The 20,145-nt window shown below is 40.1% G+C and overlaps 2 protein-coding genes across 2 annotated transcripts; one reads left to right on the forward strand and one right to left on the reverse strand.

Moving 5' to 3' along the window:
- Positions 1 to 997: 997 nt before the first annotated feature.
- LOC100689919 (eukaryotic translation initiation factor 4E type 3) lies at positions 998 to 13,366 on the reverse strand. Its single transcript, XM_003442781.5, has 7 exons — positions 13,031 to 13,366; positions 11,894 to 11,966; positions 5,276 to 5,370; positions 4,992 to 5,052; positions 4,839 to 4,905; positions 4,601 to 4,756; positions 998 to 4,210 (listed from the first exon to the last, which is right to left on the reverse strand). The coding sequence occupies exons 1-7, from the start codon at positions 13,213 to 13,215 to the stop codon at positions 4,164 to 4,166; spliced, it is 684 nt and encodes a 227-aa protein (XP_003442829.1). The 5' UTR covers positions 13,216 to 13,366; the 3' UTR covers positions 998 to 4,163.
- Positions 13,367 to 15,701: 2,335 nt separating this feature from the next.
- On the forward strand, positions 15,702 to 19,907 carry gpr27 (G protein-coupled receptor 27). The gene has a single exon (XM_005450150.4). It carries the CDS (start codon positions 17,778 to 17,780, stop codon positions 18,891 to 18,893), a length of 1,116 nt encoding a protein of 371 aa, XP_005450207.1. The 5' UTR covers positions 15,702 to 17,777; the 3' UTR covers positions 18,894 to 19,907.
- The last annotated feature ends 238 nt before the right edge of the window (positions 19,908 to 20,145 follow it).

The raw sequence follows: 20,145 nt of genomic DNA on the forward strand, positions 1-20,145 counted from the left end.
CAAGGCTTGACTATTGCAATGCCATTCCCTCTGGTATAAATAGGAAGTTGCTCTCCATTTCAGAATCCAGCAGCTCGGCTTTTTACTAGAATTAGCAGACAGCATCACGTTATCCCCATCCTGACCTTTTCCTGTTGGTTTTCGGTACGATTTGGAAACGACTTTAGGATTTTACTGATTACGTTTAAAGTGAAGTCTACGTGCAAAACGAGCCAGCTCAAATCCTTCGATCCTCAGGTGCAAGTTGAGACTTAAAACTCTAAAGATTAAAATTCTTTTGCTATCAGGGCTCCTTCACTTTGGGATGACCTTCTGAGGAGATAAAGTTACCAACCAGCAACCAGCTTGAAAATCACATGTTAAAACACATTTTTCTAGGCATGTATTTCTTTGATTCCATTACACGTGATGCCTTTTTTCCTTCGAGCTGTTTAGCCATCTTGCTTTCTGTTTAAATCTGACCTTTGAGTATTCATTTTCTGCCTGTCTATCAAAGCACTTTGTATTTTTTTTTACGGTGCTGTATTAACAATGCATAGTTTTCTTTACTTTATTGGGCACCATATTTTACAAAGTGAAGATGATGATGCATTAAGTAAGACTATATACAAGTGACTGAAAACATAAACACATCAGGAAACTGTTTACTGAAACCACACATTATGAGAGGGAAGTTTCCCCCCAGACTTCCCTTTAAAACGCTTCCTCTTTTTGCAAGTGTGAGTCACCGCCTGCTGGTCATTTAAAAGAATGCAGATTTAAGGCACTGCACAGGCTTCAGTTTTAACCATTCATAGTTATGTGTCGTCTTGACACATCTTACCATGTTGTACTTGAACTCTATTTAAATTCTATTTAAACTGTTAAAGCTAACCTAAACAATGTTGCATTTGGAATATACATCCACCCTTTAAGAAATGTTCATATACAGTCCATATTAATTGGAAACATATCACACGTCTTTGCCAAACACATGCAATCATGAACCCACAAAAGCTTCCTTTCAGCTCTTTTAATGCCAGTGTGATAACAAAGACATTTGGTGTCACTGTTACCAGAGGAACTGCTAACAAGCAGTCTTCTTGTCAGTAATTCACATTTTAGCAGGAAAATAACAACACTTATTATACACTCTCCAGTCACTTTCTTAGGTATACTAGTTTAACTCTTTAATGCAAATGTCTAATGAGCCAATCACATGGCATCAACTCAATGCATTTAACCATGTTGGCATGGTCAAGATCCAAAACGAGAAGAAAGGTGAGTTGAGTGATTTTGAACAAAGCATGGTTGTTGGTGCCAGACGGGCTGATCCGAGAATTACTGATCGACTGGGGTTTTCCAGTTTGTGGGTATTTTGATACGAAGGCAACAGTAGGGCAAAATAATTTGTTATAGACCAAGGTATGCAGAAAAGCATCTCTGATTATATAAAACATTGTACCCTAAAACAGATGGGCTGCAGCAGCCGAAGAGCAGACGATGTAACAGTCCTGTCAGGAAACTGAGCCTACAGTTTACACAAGCTCACCAAAATTGGACAATAGCAGACTGGAAAAATATTGCATGATCTGATGAGTCTCAATTTCTGCTGTGCCATGTGCACGTTTACAATTTGATGTAAACGGCGTGAGAGCATGGATCCATCCTGCCTTGTATAACTAATTCAGGTTTGTGGTGGTGGTGTAACGGTGTGTGTGTGTGTGTGTGGGGGGGGGGAAATCTTCTTGGCACACTTTAGGGACCTTAGTACCAACTGAGCATTGTTGCTGACCATGTCCACCCCTTTATGTCCACACTGTGCCCATGGCCAGCTACAAACAACTGTATAAACCATTTCAACTGGCTGCTCATAACAGGCACGATCAGTAGGAAAACAGAAAGCATGTAACTTAACTAAATCTAGGAATGGATCTGTGCACGGCCAGGAGCTGCACAAGGGATATTTACATCATATCTTGGGTATTAGACATGTTCAGAGCCCCAAAGTCCTAATTTCACAGTCACTCGCTCCAGCTTCTTGTACAGTGCTCACTAAAGACAGGAGAAATGTTGCAGTGTTTATTGCCAAAACATTTCATACATGTATTTAGACTGAGGGGTCAGTGAACTTACAAGGAACTTTGCAGCAACTACTTGTGTTGTGAATGAGGTCATTTTAGATGGGTTGAGCCTTTCTGGTCTCTGAGAAAGTTTACTGAAAGCTACACGAGGTATGTTATACAGATTATATGTGGTAATGAGAATATCCTCTGCATCCTTTAGCCTCTTGTGATTTTGAGGCCTGCATCTTATTTCCAAACAGCAACAGCAAGTTGTTCTCTTCAGACGAAACTTTCACATCTAATTTAATCCCAGTATTAATGCTATCAGTAGCAAACTTGCTTCATGGAAGGTCCAAAAATTCATGACTGAAAAGCTGAGGTTATCAGTCATGTAATCACCATCAGTGAGTATTTAAAATCAGGTCTTACGATTACAAGGTGTGTCAGGACTAAAATCAATGCGCTGCCAGAATGAATTAGCACAAAGTGGCTGAGGATATGCAGAAGCTTTTAATACACCGAGACATTCCCCATGAAATAACATTAATTTCCTTTAACGGGCCTGTTATTGATGTTTGTATTGTGCAAAATGAAACGCCAGTGATAAGCACTTCATTTCTGGCTCCATTTTATTTACTTTGCCCGTATCGCTGCAAAATATGTTTACAAAGGACAAATTCTCCTCTCGTATCCATCAACCCGTCCAAAGTTGAACTATAAAAGTGGTGCTGACATACCAGAAGCATTTCAGTTACTGAAGCCCTTCACTGCAATAAAACCACGGCACGGGAACAGGGTTAGTGAAGGAAACTGATGAGACTCAGAAAAGGTTTGTGACAAAAAAAATAAAAAATACAAATAAAAATGTATGACTGGGACAGAATTATGACCTACAGTATAAATGTAATTTTTTTTCATCGATGTCGTGATAACTGAAACTTGTCACATCTGCAGTTTTTTACTTATTCATACTTTTTCCTTTTACAAACGTTGCTAAATCTGGGAAAAGCAGGACCTTCAGTAACATTCTTTTAAGCAAATAATCCAGCCCCTTTCCCTCTGTGTGTGTGTGTGTGTGTGTGTGTGTGTGTGTGTGTGTGTGTGTGTGTGTGTGTGTGTGTGTGTGTGTGTGTGTTTTAATGGACACAGTCCAAGTAAGCAAACTACTAGATTTATTGGTAGGAGAAACAAGTAGAGACAAACACCAAAGAGCCGAGCACAAAAAAAATGTGCCATGTATCTCCCCCAAACAATCTATGACTCCGTTTAAGAGAGCGGGGCGGGGCTGGGGTCTTTCAACACGAATGTTGAAAGAAATGTCCAACAGGGTGTGGGGAGGAGCATTGTTAGAGGCACCTTAAAGGATAACGCTGTTAAAGAAAAAAAAAAAAAAAAAAAAAAAAAGCTAAAAATCACAAGCCAAATATACAGGCTCTGAATGTCATATCTGTGCTATATGACAGCTTTATAACTGGATAACATCATGATGGGAACTGGCAGCTATGTGCAATATCTTTGAAATGTTACCCTGATTTAAGTTTGATGTACACTTGATGAAGATTCAAGAAATCAACTGGGACATTCACCTCCATCCAAGTGGCAAATGTCCAGCTGAATACAAACGACACCTTCACCATTAAGATACAAGCTCCTTAAATGGTAGGAAAGTGCTTTGGCACCGAAAAAGCAGACTTGATTAAAACACGACATGAATGCATACGTCTAACATACACAACAGCTGAAACTAGCTAGGTTAAGTAGTTGCTACCTCTACCAGGAATAAAATCGCGAGGTCCACAGTCTGTGCACATGACGGGACCATGGTGGCAGTGCAGTTCAGTGTAGCAGGAAAGGCAAAAAACTGACGTGAAGTATTGAACTCTGGGTGAGATTTACGCTGGATAAACATTCTCTCGAGAGTTTCGAGCTGTTAGGACCCACATTTAAATGAAACAAGGCATCAGTCATTAAAAGTTATAAAAATAGATTGTTTTGCTCTCAACAAGGAAATGTTATCAATATCCTCGATTAGGTTGTGGACAGCGCCTTTACGCCAAGGCAGGAACAGAGTTCAGGTTAAAAAAAAAAAAGAAGAAAAAAGGGGGGGGGCAGTAGAATCTAATGTCTTGAGCGTCCTCCCTCAAAGGCATGATGCTCCATGTGAGCTGAAAGAGACATAAATCTAGATCACTACACACGCAGGAAACAGAACTCAGCTACAACTTATACACTGTCACTTAAATAGTGTAGCTCATTACTTTTTTGGCTACAAATATGTAACAGGCAGAGACAAGAACAGCCCATCTCAATGTGTTATGTGAAGCAGGTAAGAAGGCATATGGGGGGGAATTTGCTGCCTGATCAGCCTGCAGCCATGCACCCTTCTTAAATCATTCTGTGACATGCTTACGTGTTCTGGTTAGGTCCTTCAAATATGCATAGTTTACTTTTATTCTCTCATCTACCTCATACCATAAAGAGAGTACCTGCTTCCCTCTTTAAAGCTTTAGCGTGAATTCAAAAGTACAAGTGAAACAAAAAACAGGCATACTTACACTTATAAAAAACAGCTTTAAAAGATATGTACGGGAGCAGCTCATAAACTTTCCCCAAGATATTTGCTTCATTAGCGAGAGATGCGTCGCTATTCCACACCTGTACAACATCTTCCCGATCCCGGACGCTAACGCTGACGCCAACCACCTCATCATCTGTCGAGACAAAAAGAGAAGCGAAGTTAACAATAAATCCACTTTTGTGATTTTTTTTTTTTTTTTTAAGAACTAAACAAACCTGAGGCGCAGTAATCTGCAAACTGCTCTCCAATAGTAGCGAGTAACAATTCTTTCCAAACTGCAGACTGAAACAGGAAAAAGGCAGAAAAGCTCATGAGTAGTTCAGATTTGTTTACATGATGGCAGCAGATAATCAGAGGGCGGCACGTACAGTGTTTTCTTTTGGTATTTTCATCTTCCATACGCCTCCTTTTGCATTACTCTCTTCTTCCCTGTTATGTAAAAGATTAAAAAAAACGTTACTGTGCAGCCTATTAAATAACAATGTGGAAAACTTTTATGACTGAATACTTAAATATAATCTTACATTCACTTTCATGGCTTTTTTGAATCAGGATCAGGTAGTATTATACAGCAGCTGCTGTATGAGAGATTTTTCATTTGCTCATCTCTGCACACCCGTGAATACTGGAATATTGACAGTTACAGACTCACCACAGCGGCCTCCGCTCTCCCCGCATTAAGTGATAGCTACATCTCAAAGGCAGGGCTGTGACTGGAGGGATGTTGTTGTATACACTCCAGAACATCTGCAAACAGAGAGAAACAGTTCAATAATGGCTGCTCTTGTATTGGAGTTTTGTGCCTGACATAGAAATGGATATTTGGGAGCTTAAAAATTAAATAAATTTTGATCATGATATACATGGAAGGACTTTTTAATGTCAGTGTTCTCTGCTAGACAATCTAAGTCATATTTAAATTGAAATTGGCTTTAAACAAAGTATCTAATACTAAATTATTCACTAAAGCCATCAGCAGAATGAAGAAACAACTGTTATGACCTAATGTCCAAAACATCTCTGTCGATTTAAAGCATTAGTAGCATTTTACATTTTTGTGCATCTAACAAGAGGACTGGTTACAGAAAGGGAAACCAGTGAGTCCAGTAGGTTCCAGAGTAGATGTGGGAGGAAAGCAGAGGCAACCCTCTGAGTGAAGGCCTTGGAGAGCTACGTGCCTACATGCTAATGACTGGATGGCACAGTTGTGTTGTGGTCAGCAGTGTCGCATCAGAGCAACAAGTTCCTGGGTTTAAATCCACCAACACGCTGGGATCTGTGGAGTCTCCCTGTTCTCTCTATGCTAGTGCGGGTAGCCCCACAGTTTATACACATGCATATTGTTGGTGATTTGAATTTGGCCTTAGACTTAATGTGAGTATGAATTGTCATCCATCTCAGTCCATCTGTGGCCTGTCCAGGGTGCGCTCATTCTGTAACAGCTGGGATGGGCTCCTCCCCCTGTGCAACTTTGAATTGGATAAGTGGAAGGAACTGGATGGATGCTGCATCTATATTTTGTATTATATAGATATCAGCTGGATTCAGAAACAGACGTGGATGCAATAGTAACTTCTATCATAAGACGGTGTAGTGAGTCAGTGTGGCTTTCAGTGCATACGCAGCCCAATGTGAAACACGAGAAACAGGTAAAATGTCAGAAACAGGTAAAATGTCAGTGGGACACCAAACAATGTCTGCACCTGGAAGGCAACCCATATCATAACAAGTACAAACTCCCAGAGGGGGAAGAAAAAAAACAAAACAAAAAAGTTGTAGCAGACTCCCACTGCTGGAGACAACTCTTGGAGAGTAAAACGATAAAAGATGATGCTGTCATGTTACGCTTTATTAAGGCTATGCACTTGCTGTTAAGCTAATGGTGTGGTACAAAAATACAGAATATGTGCGTAGTTGCAGGTAGCTGCTTGATACATCTTTGCAAACAAAAAGAAAGATCCCACTTTCAGCATCAAGTAAAGTGGTTAACACATGCGACTTACAGTGGGATTATACTTCCATATTAAATCTGTGCTGTAGGGTTGTTGTAACTGCAAACCCTTCTGAAATCATATACCACAACTTATGTGTAGCCTAATATGCACCTCCATAGAAATGTAACTGCATGCTATATCAATGCAGTGCGCAATGCCTGTGTTTGGTACAGCTGACTTCTCTCTTGCATTTCTAGCTACTTTGTCTTTTGTCACAATTTTTATGATTAACTAGAAGAAAATTATCAACTCACGACTAATGTTTTGGAGGGAAAGCTGCAGAGCAACCAAGACACACCACACATGGGTATAAATGCTAGCACCAGTGTCAGCACCTGGCACCGGCTCTACACCGATTGAAACATCCCTGGTTCAAGAATCAGAGGAGACACAAACCCGGCCTCAGAGGCTCACATGTTAGTGTACTCCTAGAACTGGTCTGAAGCCTGGATACATACATCCGGTGCTGTAGGGACCCCAGCCCAAAGTACCTCAGCGTAAAAGCCACAAAGCACTCACAAAGCACTGAGTCACAGTGAAGTGTGCTCACATACAGTGATAAATGATTTAGCAGGCAGTAATAAATGAGTGGACATAAATGGACGGTTACCAGCTGAACAGCAAATCTTTTTGAAGTAACTACGTTTTCTTTTATTGTCCATTTGTTCTCTTTTTTATTTTTCAAATAAAACCGACTTAAATCAGAGAAAAAGGCTGTAGCTTTTTATTAATTAAAAAAAAAAAGGACTGCACCACCTAAAAATCGTAACAAAGTCTGCATTTTATATACTAAAGGTTTCTAAGAAAACCCTGGCCCCTGGTGGTGAAAACTTAAATTTAGCTACCTTTGATTAAAATGAAAACTGTAAATGCTTAAATATGGTGAGCTGATTTCTTTATAGGCATGTCACCACCCCACTCACTGATAAGAAATACAATAAGAGTCAGGTAAGCTGCTACTTTGTGCTCGACAAGGTTGAAAAAGGGGTGACAACTGATTTGCAAAAGGCACATTGGGAATGCTTCCAATTTAGCAAAGACCCTACAACACGGCCATCCAGATCTGTTCAAAGAATCCAAGTTGAGAGTTTCAGTTCACATTAGCAACATACAGAGTGCTATTGTCATCCCATTTGTGTTATCCCAAAATACTCTCTACCATTTTGTATCAGACAGCAGACACTGCTATTGTGAAGTCAACTTCAGACCAAAGGTTAAATGTTAGCAATGTCTAATGTTATATAAATGTGTACGCTAATGGAATGAAATTAACAGTTAAACCTGATATTAGTGTCATGTCAACAAAATATAATATTACCATCATTATTACAGTTAATAATAATAATAATAATAATAATAATAATAGTTATTATATAATAACAATAATAACAACTATTATTATTATTATTATCATTATTACTCCTCCTCTTAACTATTTTTTAATATAGGAGATTACTTTTCCTGCATTTTTTTTTTCTTTACTGTGGTAATAAATTGTGTTCAAGAAACATAAATATATTGGTATCAACTACTACATTTCTGGTATAGTGACATCCCTATTTCCTTTCTGCAATGCTACAAAAACAATTTCTCTCTCTCTCTTTGTTAATGACTTCACTGCAATTTACCGTTTATCATTTTAGCTACTATAAATGAAGCTGCATAGTTTCAATATTGATTTTTTGAAAGTGTGGACAGAAGAGAAAAAGAAAGAAAGCTCAGAAAATGTTTGATTTTTGTAACCAAAATCTAAATTACGGCTCCAATTCCAATAAGTTGGGACGCCGAGTGCTCAAATCTCCCTATGCCGATATGTTTAAAATGAGACATTTTACAGTTTCATGAAAACTATTAGCTCATTTTTAATTTGATGGCAGCAACAAATCTCAAAGAATATGTAACCGGGGTAATAAAAGTAATTACAAAGTAACTGGTGCTAAAAAGGAACAGCTGGAGGAATATTTTGCAACAGTAACATGACATGACTCTTCAACAGCCGTCCCACCTTCTATCACAGTGATACCTGAAGCAATTACAGATGACAGCGTGTACTAGACCATAATTATTTCAAGGCCTTAGTGATACTATTTTTCAGCTTTAATTTATATTTGATATAATATACACATACACATGAATGCACCAAATCTGCCTCATCCAGGAGACGACAGAGTGCAATTTGTGATACTTTATTTTGGTATTTCAAAAGAAATATGATTTTAGTATGACATGAAGATACAATGAAACAGTTTATTTTTGACAGATGTACGCAGTTAAACTATTAAGAATGTTACAATGTATTAATTTAACTGATCAAACACACACACCCACACATGTGCAATAAGACTAAGTGCAATAATCTTTTCTGGCATCGTTGTATTTTTACTCAGTTGTATATAGCATTTGTATTCTATTTTTATCTTATTGTATATTTTATTCTACTGTGTATAGTATTTTATTTTATTTTATTCTATTCTGTACAGTTGTGTACTGTATTTATTCTTACTGTATTCTAATTTTTGCTTCATAACTTTTGCACTGTCCACTTCCTGCTGTGACAAAAATTTCCCACGTGTGGGACTAACAAAGGTTATCTTATCTTATCTTATGTCTACAATGGAAACCAATGAAATAATTTTAAAAGACCTGTTTGTTTCCCTTGTGGATATTTGTTATCGCTCATTAATAAGACAAAGACATACATTTTTTTCTGATTACTTCGAATAGATGGAATAATTGACAGAAAACTTGATTACTAAAATAACCAATAGCTGCAGCCCTAATCCAGTCCTTTCACCAACTCAAAATATTTGATAAATAATAAAATGAAAAATGCAGAATTCCTAAATCACGAATGGGACAAAATCCTCTCCCAACACTTGCTAAAGGAAAAGTGGATGCTACACAGTGGTAAACATGACACTGTCACACCTTATTCTGAGACACGTGGCAGCCATTCAATTTAAACCTACCTTTAAAAATAAATCTATCTATCTATCCATCCATCCATCCATCCATCCATCCATCCATCTATCGTACATTTTCTCAGTTTAAACATTTGACATGTTTTGACATGTTTTCTATGTTGTCCTATGAATAAAATGGGGGTTTATGAGATTTACAGTTTATGGCATTCTGCTTTTATTTGCATTTTCCACAGCTTGTGGGGGGAATTTGAGGAATAAATCAGGTCTTAGTTTGATAAGCAATTCCGACTGGATTTCTACAGACATGTTTCAGTCCACCTGCTCTGCCTGCCCAAATTGGGTTTCAAAGTGCCTTTCAAGTCCCTCACTATGCAGAGCACAGCGGCAGATCCAGAGTGACAGACATATTTAGCAGAATCCACATTGCTACCAACAGAGCCCTGTGGAGGACAACATAGAGGACAACAGTCTGCAGGAAGAAACTGAAATAAATTATCTGCTGCCACTTTTGGAAGTGGCTTCTAAAGAGGCAAAGCTGGAGGAACCAACCAGAACAAGACAATTTATCAGGCCGTTTCACCAGCATAGCTACATGGACACCGATGCCAACATTGGAACGGCAAATTACGCAGACAGGTTTGTGACATCGGGCTTTACATTTTGATCTGATCACTTGCAAATATAGAAAAGGCACACTGATTGCAATTCATATCATCCCTTCCTCTTTAAATGGGTGGGCTGCCCAGGCATTCTAATATCCGCCATGTATTTGGAGGCTTACTGGCCAGGTTGTTGCTGCGGTAAGACTTCGATATCATCCAGCTGCTTGTGTCTCTCCCTTTCTGGTGGTCTCTGGCTACAGTAGTGCTTTTAGCTCTGGAGATCCAGTGAGCTGCAGGGTTACTAGCCACAGCTTGTAGCTGGTGAACAACTGATTCATGTGACACAAAGCCAAACAAACTAACTTGAGTTGCGACTTCATGACTCCTCGTGGTGAACGACAGAGGGACAAGCACACGCTAACAAACTTGCAGTGAAGACAAAACTCAATGGGAAAAATGAGACAACAGGGGAGAGCAAATAAACAGAGTTCACATTATTAAAATGGAGCAATAATCATAATAATTATATTAATAATGGCAGACACTGATAACACTAATGTGGTAAAAATAGAACCCTTGCTCTCAGTTTATTTTTATTTTTTTAAATGGGTCAATTTTTCCATCTTCAGTTACACAGAGATCTCATTGTGTATAGATTGCCTTGGACTGCGTTGCAGAAGTGCTGTTCTGTGATATCATCGTTAGCACAGGCAACCTAATGCTTTTGTGTATTGTGAGCGTCTCTGCGATTTCAAATAATAAAACCAAACAGTCCGTCCTAAAAATCTAATTTAAGAAACAAATCTGATTCGCCTGAACAAAGCTTCACACCACTGCAGCTGTAATTAATGGCAACGCATTCTGCACGCTGCTTGAATTTCCACACACAAAACTCCAGAATGAGCCCGGCTGTATCACACTTTGTTGCTTTTTCCAGCTGCTTGATTCAAAATCCATTGAACTATACAATCGTAAAGCCTGATTTAGACTTCTGCGGGGAATCTTTGTAGAGCCTTCGATGTCATCTACACAAGTTGCCCCATTCCGATGGTCTCAGCAGCCTCCCTCCAGGAATTTGCAGACATTTATGAGTGCTTATATTGACACTATGATTATTATTCTTTATGCTAAGACAATGACTGTTACTTCTCTCACTGAAAAACTGCAGCAAAAAAGTTGCCAGAAATTTATAAAGGCAATCCACAGCATTGATCAGGTCGACAGTGGCTGTGGGCTGCGTTGATGTGTACCTTCTATAAAGAGGTACATGTCAGGTTATGCTGTAGGGTTTCAGATGGGTTTGCAGTTATGACTTAAGGCGTAGATTCTCTACTAAAGTGTAAATCATCAATAAGCCTCATACAATAAGTTTAATACAATAAAACAACACCTTGCACGCTGATATTCCTGATAAAAATAACACAGCGTCTTCTCTTCATTTACAAAAGAAGCCTTCATATCAAAGCACAGTAACAGACATGATAAACTTAATAAACAATAAGTTTGCACATACAAGTAAAAAGAAAAAAAAACGTTAGTATAACACAGACGGCTGAAATGCACTTCATAAAAGCTGTCAGTTAACTTTGCACTGCACTTCTAATGTTTTGCACCCACCGTGGCTCTGACCTGCTCTCTCCCTTACATCACACAAACTCTTCTCAAATGGCTCTGACTTTTAGCCGAGTCACGCACTTGATCTCTTTGCTCCTAAGATGAAAAAACTCTTTAAGCCGGCACCAGATCTCACCTGAACAGTTTGAACTGTGTAGATCTTCTTCAAGTTGGACTCACATTCTGCTGCTGTGGTGCCGGGCAGTGACCTGCAGGAACACATGAAACAACTTAATGTCACACCAAAAACAATACAGTACATTTAACAGGGAAATAATGGTAATATTTAAAAAGCTGACACCAGATATGCTTGATGCAGCCGCTGTTATTATAAAGTACTGCTGAATAAGTTTCACTTGCTTGACTTTACAGACAGAAAAAGACTGAGTAACATGTTACAGAGCTTTGTTAGAAAAAGAACATAAAAAAAAAGGATAAATGAAAAACCGAAACACTATAAAAAAAGACCCTTTTAATATGCGCATAAAGTCCAATATATACGTTGATAACATACAAACGTATATTTTAGCAGGTAACTATTGTATGTGTGTATTGTTTTGATAATCTGGGTGTCCTTTAAAAGTTTCATTCTTTTATATAAAACTCCTTCCAGCAAATACATAAGCTAAAAGAGTTATTATTCAAATAAATAAATAAATACATAAATAAATGAATAAATCAACAATAACCAGCAAAGTATCCATGATAAACATGGGATATTCCCATGACCTCATAAAAAAGAAGCCATGCGATGTTTATGGCTGCATTTAATGACGTCTTAGGACGAAACTGCACCGAGTAAGGGTTCCTATGTAGCAAAGCCTTGCAATAAAAGATTAGCTGCACTTAGCCGTTTGTGAAAACAACGACAGATGAGCCTGGGCTCTTTAAAGGCGTCGAGGTTTTAAAGAAAAGTGCAACAACTATCAGTTTCACCCCAAACCCTCCCTTCTTTGCTCCCCCCCTGCTGAGAGAAGCAAATCCAAGTAACTTCTACTGCACGTCTGAATGGCTAAAACCTGCCAAGGCGAACTTGTCCTGTGGACTGTGAGTGACTGTCAGGACCCGGGAACAGAACAAGGTCGCATTAGATGCGAACACTTCTCCCGCTATATTTTGCTGCGGGAGGCCTCCGGGAAAGCTGTGGCCTTACAATGATACCCCTCTCCCCACCACCCCCTCTTCATCTTTTTTCTCTTTCTTTCTTTGTTTGTGCTCGTGCCGGGCTCAGAGCTCAAAGACAACGCGGAAGAAGATGCAGTAATATCACTACCTGTCCAGCCAAAACGTCCAAGGCGAGTGCAGAGGCAGCGTCGCCGTGTCTTCTTCTCGGTGTTTCTTTGTGATGTTTTCCAACTCTTTCTCGTCGATGTCTATGTTGTTTTCGGAGGAAACCGTCTGGCCGCTCAGGGCGCCGCGGTCCATCTGGACGTCCGTCTGACCCGCAGGAACCGCCATTTCACCAGGCTCGGAACTAAAGTCGTACGTTGTCCCTGTATGAAAGGGCTAGATAAAAACACCCGGTTCGCCTTTATCTGCACTTACAGAAACACACTACCGCTTTTCCGCCCACCGACTGCTGACGTCTCTGCGTCACTGGGCAGAAACGTCGCCGTTGGTCCACCCGGCAGATGAGGGAAAAAAAAGGATGAGAGCTCACTCGGCATCATTTTCGGGTGGCCCAAATATCTAAATGGCGATCACGGAAGTACAAGGGGCATATTAATAATATTCTAATATTAGTTTGCATCACAGGAAGGCAAAAATATATTTTTGCGATAATTGTATAACAGGGACAATGACGACTTTTGTCTACAGGGACATGGCTATGCTCAGTAAATGTATTAAACCTACCTATTATGGTCATTTGAAGTTGGTTGATCAATCAAATAACGACAGTATAGATACCAACGCTGGCATTCAGGGGCGGATCTACAGGGGCCGGGGGGGCAACTGCCTCCTTGAATCAATACTTTGTTTCTATTCTCTAAAGGTGTTTTTATGCTAGCCTTGCAATGTCACATTATGTGTCATGTGCTGTAGCCTACTATGAAAAATTTCTGAACCTGTGTTGACTGTCACGTCTATTTTATTTATAGCCTACAGCACATTTAAAAAACAGAAGTGCTTCACGGACAGGCACATTTACATTCTAGGTCTCCAAAAAAAAAAAACCAGTTTAAAAACAAACCCTATATTTATTTTTATAAATTAGCTAATTATTGTAGAAAGTCAAGACACGTTGATTTAGTGGTCATTAAAATATGTTCAGAATGTGCAAATTGATGATGATTCGTCTCATAAATCATAATCTGCTCTTCCCTACATAAGCTGCATTCATAGGTTAAAAGTATCAGTCGCTGTATGTACTTGGTGTCGGCTCAATACCAAACTTTGCACACCATTAATGCTCATTTCCAGTTCCATATTTTTGTTGTTGGACTTTTCTACAATAGCTTTGCATGATTCACATTCCAAAATACAGCTTCTCACTTCATCAAAAACAAACCTTTCCACTCATTTCTAACCCAGCCCTCTCCTTGAGCCGACTCTTTTTCTGATTGGCTGCCCCTCACAAACAGAACATTTGAATCTGGCTTCAGTGTTCACATTCAAAACTGCATGCTTGAGATATTAAGGACTTCACTTCTCATTGGTATCATACAGAGCCAAGAGTAGGAAAAGAAATCTGTCTAAAAGACTGATTGCGCAGAGCCTTGCTGTATCTATTTATAACAAACATTGGATTGTTGCACCAAGTACTGATGAAGGGTGTCTACTACAACAGGAAACAGTGATTCCAAGAAATCTGTTCTATATTTTTCAAGTAAGGCATCTTTTTATTTCACTATCTTTGGTCCAAAGCCTCTTGTTGCCTGTTTTTAGGACACTTTGGTTAGGGAAATATTCAAGTTCAGAAATGTCAGCGCAAAGACTTAAATGAGGTCAAGACAGATGTACATATAATTACAGGCTGTTTTGTTTTGCCAAGGTTTTATACTATTTCCACTTTGGGCATTTACTCAGCAGATCTCGGCTGAGCAGCCACTGGATCACTAAGTTTAAACTTTCCACCATAGCAAACCAGTGCTAAACCTGGACAGCTCAAATCTAACAACCAAATATAACAGTTTTAGGCACAAAATTACTTCTACAAATATGAAATTAGCACTTTCTCACTGTTTTACAATCTGTATGATCCTATAACATGGATCTAATCAAGATTCAAAAATGTACCACCTTTATTGTATCTTTATTCCACTGAGATGGAACCATGTGGATGATCCAGGGGTTTTTATGGGATTTATAATATTTGTATTGCTTGCCTGAACATCCCTCTTTAATTATTCCTTTGGACTTGACTGCACGAATCCCCTAACAAACCAAATATTTGTCTTTACGATAGCTTTGAGGGCTTAAAAGCTGGAGCCCTTATGCTCATTGAACTCAGCACGCAGCCGGTTGGTTGCAAGGCACGCTGGAAAATCACTGCAGCACGAGCAGCAGGTGCAGTCTAGTCACATGTTAGCTTTAATTAAAAATACACAACCCCTGCTGAGATGGATTTGACTATTCAGTATTTTAGTATGGCCCTTCTAAATGTTCCATTTGGTATGCCTGTGCTGGCTTTTCTTTTTCATGAAGGGTCACCAGATGGTGCTGTTGCAACAAAGTGTTTATCTTTAATTTTTTTTTCCAGGATAAACCCCCCCCCACCACATCCTTTAGAAGTGCTTTCAAATGCACCATCTTCATCAGACTGAGTGTAAGTGAACTTGCCATTCTAACTTGTGGCATGTGTGTCGACTTTGGGGAAACCTCTGGTGCCGCATCAGAATTTAAAACAGTCACTTTATTTCTTTAAAAACATTACAATACAACCAATTTAAAGTCAATGTCATTTATAAAAGCAATAAATGAGATTTGTTTGAAGGATGCAAAAAATACAAAAATAGAAATCTTATTGAATGTGATACTTGGCTCGTTAAAAAAACTAAACTAACTTGTTTTAAATGTGCAGTGATTTAGGAGATTAGGTTGAAAAGTATTAATTTAGCATAGCAAGGTAAAAGAGCTTCAATTTAAAATGAAATGCACTTTAACAACCTTAGTTTGGCAACTGACATAAAGTAAATAAATCACAAAATGTCCTAATGAATGGAACACCAAGTTAATATTATACAAATCATTATATTATATATGAATATATTATCAGTTTTTGCTAAATCTTTGTGCTCCATACACTGCACAATTACAGGAGCACTGGTTTCACTGGTTTTAATGACAACCCTGAACATGGGCAATGACTGGGAGCTATTAGTTACTATAAGAGACTCAATCTTATAATGACTTGTTGCTTTACCCTGTCTGGCAACCACATTAAACATCCACTAGAATGAAAATCTAAACACAGCACGATAGATATAATAGTCACAGCATTAATAAATGAAGGATTTAAAGTAAAACAGTAACGTTACTGATTTTAGTCGGTTCCAGGCACTTAAACAGACAGCTCCACACTCCACAGAGCAATAATCATTCCTGTCAAGCTATAATTTGTCTAAAGGACACTTAGTTGGTGAGTTGTAGTGTAATATTTCCACGCTCCAGTCAGGTGTGTACAAAGAAAAGTAACAGCAAAAGTGTTTCATACTTTAAAACATTCATGTAAAAAAATATAAAATGAAAAACATTTTCGCAACCGTACTCCTGAATATATGTGCAAATAGTAGCTTATGGTAACAGCAGCAAATGGTACAGAAAATATACTTAACTGAACATCAAAACTAGGATAAATGGTTAAATGCACTGATATAAATTACAGACATTCTTTGCATTTGCATGGCTGAAATAAACATCCATTGTACATGTTTACTTCCATGCTATGAAAACAGGATTGATTAGCACAGCAGAAATGATCATTTAAATGAACTTAATGAACTTTTGGGTGAGAAAAGTTGAATAAAAGTTACAATGTAGACTGTGTAGGCTACTGTGTTTCATACATTTTAAAACTGGTTTTACATGAGAGAGATGGCCACAAAGAAACGCAATATTATGGCCTGTGCATGGGTCGCCTACCTACATACTGACTTTACAGACCAATCAAGTGTGCTTGTGGACCTTTTGACCCCTGTGCAATTTCTTGATCTCATGAATAATCATTATATAACACGCAGTAAAACACAATCTTTTTTTCTCCAAATGCAGACGTAGGATCAAAGTTCATTTTTTCTTTACATCCTAAATATAAAACATTCCATAATGTCATAAAGGCGATCTGTCTCTAAGCATTTGCATCTCATGAGCGCGTAGACACATGCTACCTATAGTTGGCAGGAGCTGAGACTCCTGACTGATCCCAGGCTTGCTCACTACATGCAGGCGGACGTGCGTCGCATAGACTAGACGCTGCACACACCGACACACACCCGTAGTCTACTGACGCTTCCACCTCGGTGAGCTTCCGACCTCCGCTCAGCTGTGTGCTATTTGCAGTCTCCCTGTGACAGCTATAATTCGGCGTCCTTTTGACGAGGCTGTGGATACGTAAGTGTTGCGCCATGCTGCCGCACAGCTGCTTTTTTTAATTCCTCAAGACGGGAACGGGAGACCTCCGCCATCGGTGAAAATTGAGATGTGTTCTCTGAGCCGCTCGTCTGAACGGATGCTCTCCGAAATGGTGTCTGAAGCTAAAGCTGGCCGCCTCTGTCCAACAGAGATCAGAAGCACGGAGAGGGCTGCTTCTGACGCGCTTTGAGATGAAGGATAAGAAGAAAAAAAGAGACGTGAAATGATTTTTCTTTTTGTTTGTTTTGTTTGGTTCTGTTTTGTTTATGATGGGGATTAATGCGCATCCAGATGGGATTTATTCCTGAGTAGTTTTCAGCTGAAGGGGGCGGCGGATCGTGTTGATTTTGTTCTAAATTCAGACCTGGAAGAGAGAGAGGGGGAAAAAGGATACCGTTGCTGCTCGTCGGTGAATTGATGTGGGAATACGCGCTACCTGGGCTGCATAGATGGCAAACACAAGCGAGTTAGGAGAGAGCAGCCCGTCCTTACAGAACTATGCGTCCACGGCCTCTGCGGTCAAGCTGGCCTCCCTGGGTCTGATCATGGGCATCAGTCTGCTGGGCAACGCGTCGCTGTCGCTGCTGCTGCTGAAGGACAGCTCGCTGCATAAGGCGCCCTACTATTTCCTGCTGGATCTGTGCCTGGCGGACGTGGTGCGCTCTGCCGTCTGCTTCCCCTTCGTGATGGCATCGATCGGCGGCGGCTCCGCCTGGCCGTACAGCCCCCTGAGCTGCAAGATCGTCGCCTTCATGTCGGTGCTTTTCTGCTTCCACGTCGCCTTCCTGCTCTTCTGCGTCAGCGTCACCCGGTACATGGCGATCGCCCACCACAGGTTCTACTCCAAGCGGATGAATCTGTGTACGTGCGTGGCGGTGATCTGCATGGTGTGGACTCTCTCCGTGGCGATGGCTTTTCCTCCGGTTTTCGACGTGGGCACCTACAAGTTTATCCGTGAGGAGGAGCAGTGCATCTTCGAGCACCGCTACGTGAAGGCGAACGACACCCTGGGCTTCATGCTGATGCTGGCCGTCATCGTGGGGACGACTCATGTGGTTTACATAAAGATGCTGTGCTTCGTTTACGACCACCGCAAGATGAAGCCGGCTCAGCTGGTGCCAGCTATCAGCCAGAACTGGACTTTCCACGGCCCCGGGGCCACCGGGCAAGCCGCTGCCAACTGGATCGCCGGCTTCGGCCGCGGACCGACCCCTCCGACGCTGGTGGGGATCAGACAGGCTTCGCACCCCGGCAACAGGAGACTGCTGGTGCTGGACGAGTTTAAGATGGAGAAGCGCATCGGGAAGATGTACTACATGATTACGCTGACCTTCCTCATTTTGTGGGCGCCTTACATAAGCGCCTGTTACCTGAGGATATTTGTGCGAGGGGCCCCGGTCCCGCAGCTTTACCTGACGGCTGCTGTGTGGATGAGCTTCGCCCAGGCGGGAGCGAACCCCATCATCAGCTTTCTGTTCAACAAGGAGCTCCGGATGAGGCTCCGAGCTTGTTTCCCCTGTTGCCTGGGAACGCAGACACCCATGGAGCCGTACTGTGTCATCTGAATCGCAACGGGACCCTCAAATACTGCCAAAGACACGTTTGTGTAGGATTTCAGAATGTACACGGAATGCACCCTCCTCCCCCGAAATGTCTTTGCATACAGGGACCAACCAAACTTTAGTTTACCCACATTTCTATCAGTGGCAAAGGGTTTACACACTATTTTAATCTGACAGAACTTTACTGATGGTGTAAATTCCTGCTATATTTTGCTCTCTGGACTGATTTAACTCACATGAAGCATAATATGTAATGATTTAATTAAAAAGAAAGAGGCTGCAGCGTATTGGAGGGTTTTTTGCCACTCTAGCTGGGTATCACGAGGAAACCACTCTTCATTTTTGCCTCTGCATGTATTTTAGGTGTTATTCATTCCAGAGGTAAGATGTAGCACACGCAACTTACATGTGCCCTGTTAAATCCTACCTTTGATGAATGACCTTTTCCCTATCTCCATATTTTGTGTGAATGTCATTTTGCCTATTTTCTTGCATATTAAAAAAAAAAATTGAAATATTATCCCAACACATCAATCTGATGTTGTGGCCCACTGGAAAAGTACAAAAAACAATGCAGAACTACACTCGATCAGACTCCCCCCCCCATCTTTGCTTATTAGTCATTGAAATACTAAAGCTAAGATACAGACCTCAGTCTGTTTTTAATAAAGGCAATGTCACATTTGTAAATACTGTAAAGCCCTGCTAACCCCTTCCTTGAGCTTTTTTTTATACCCATATATCCTTGTATAGTTCATAATCTCTCAGAACTCTTTGTGTTGAACGAGGTGTTTGAACTCACTTTAAAAGCATTTCGCAAATTCTTCTTCTCCATCATCCCCTGTGTTGAGAAGTGGGTTGATTTACATTCCCCCAAAGAATATACAGTACATTACAAAACAGCATTCTTTTTCTATGGATGGAACTCTGAGAAAAAAATGTGAACAATTTGGTGCTTTGAAAGGGACAATTTCATTCTTTGTATTTCTTAGCAAATAAATAAGAAATGGATGATAAGTTGTTTGACTCAGTCATCTGCTTTTAACGGTATCACTCCATTCTTGAATGGCTTGAAGGTAAGCTGTTCCCTAAGAGAGAAATCAGCCCTCACATACCAGACCAGCTGTTTAGTATAACAGTATATGTTTGTTCCAATTAAGTTCTTGTAAACTACTTTTATTGGCATGCTAATTTGAGTGTTCATATTGGTGTTTATATACTTATAGCTGCCGACAGCCCTGATGATGGGTGTGAA

This window comes from Oreochromis niloticus, linkage group LG5, assembly GCF_001858045.2.
Source record: "Oreochromis niloticus isolate F11D_XX linkage group LG5, O_niloticus_UMD_NMBU, whole genome shotgun sequence".
In the NCBI taxonomy this organism is placed as follows: domain Eukaryota; kingdom Metazoa; phylum Chordata; class Actinopteri; order Cichliformes; family Cichlidae; genus Oreochromis; species Oreochromis niloticus.

What these genes read in the sequence shown, in the direction of transcription:
- LOC100689919 (XM_003442781.5), bottom strand. Translation starts at nt 13,215, where the DNA reads ATGGCGGTTCCTGCGGGTCAGACGGACGTCCAGATGGACCGCGGCGCC. An exon ending in TGGACGTTTTGGCTGGACAG is followed by an intron (nt 11,967 to 13,030) that starts GTAGTGATATTA and finishes GTGTTCCTGCAG; the next exon opens with GTCACTGCCCGGCACCACAG. An exon ending in AAATACCAAAAGAAAACACT is followed by an intron (nt 4,906 to 4,991) that starts GTACGTGCCGCC and finishes TTCCTGTTTCAG; the next exon opens with TCTGCAGTTTGGAAAGAATT.
- gpr27 (XM_005450150.4), top strand. Translation starts at nt 17,778, where the DNA reads ATGGCAAACACAAGCGAGTTAGGAGAGAGCAGCCCGTCCTTACAGAAC.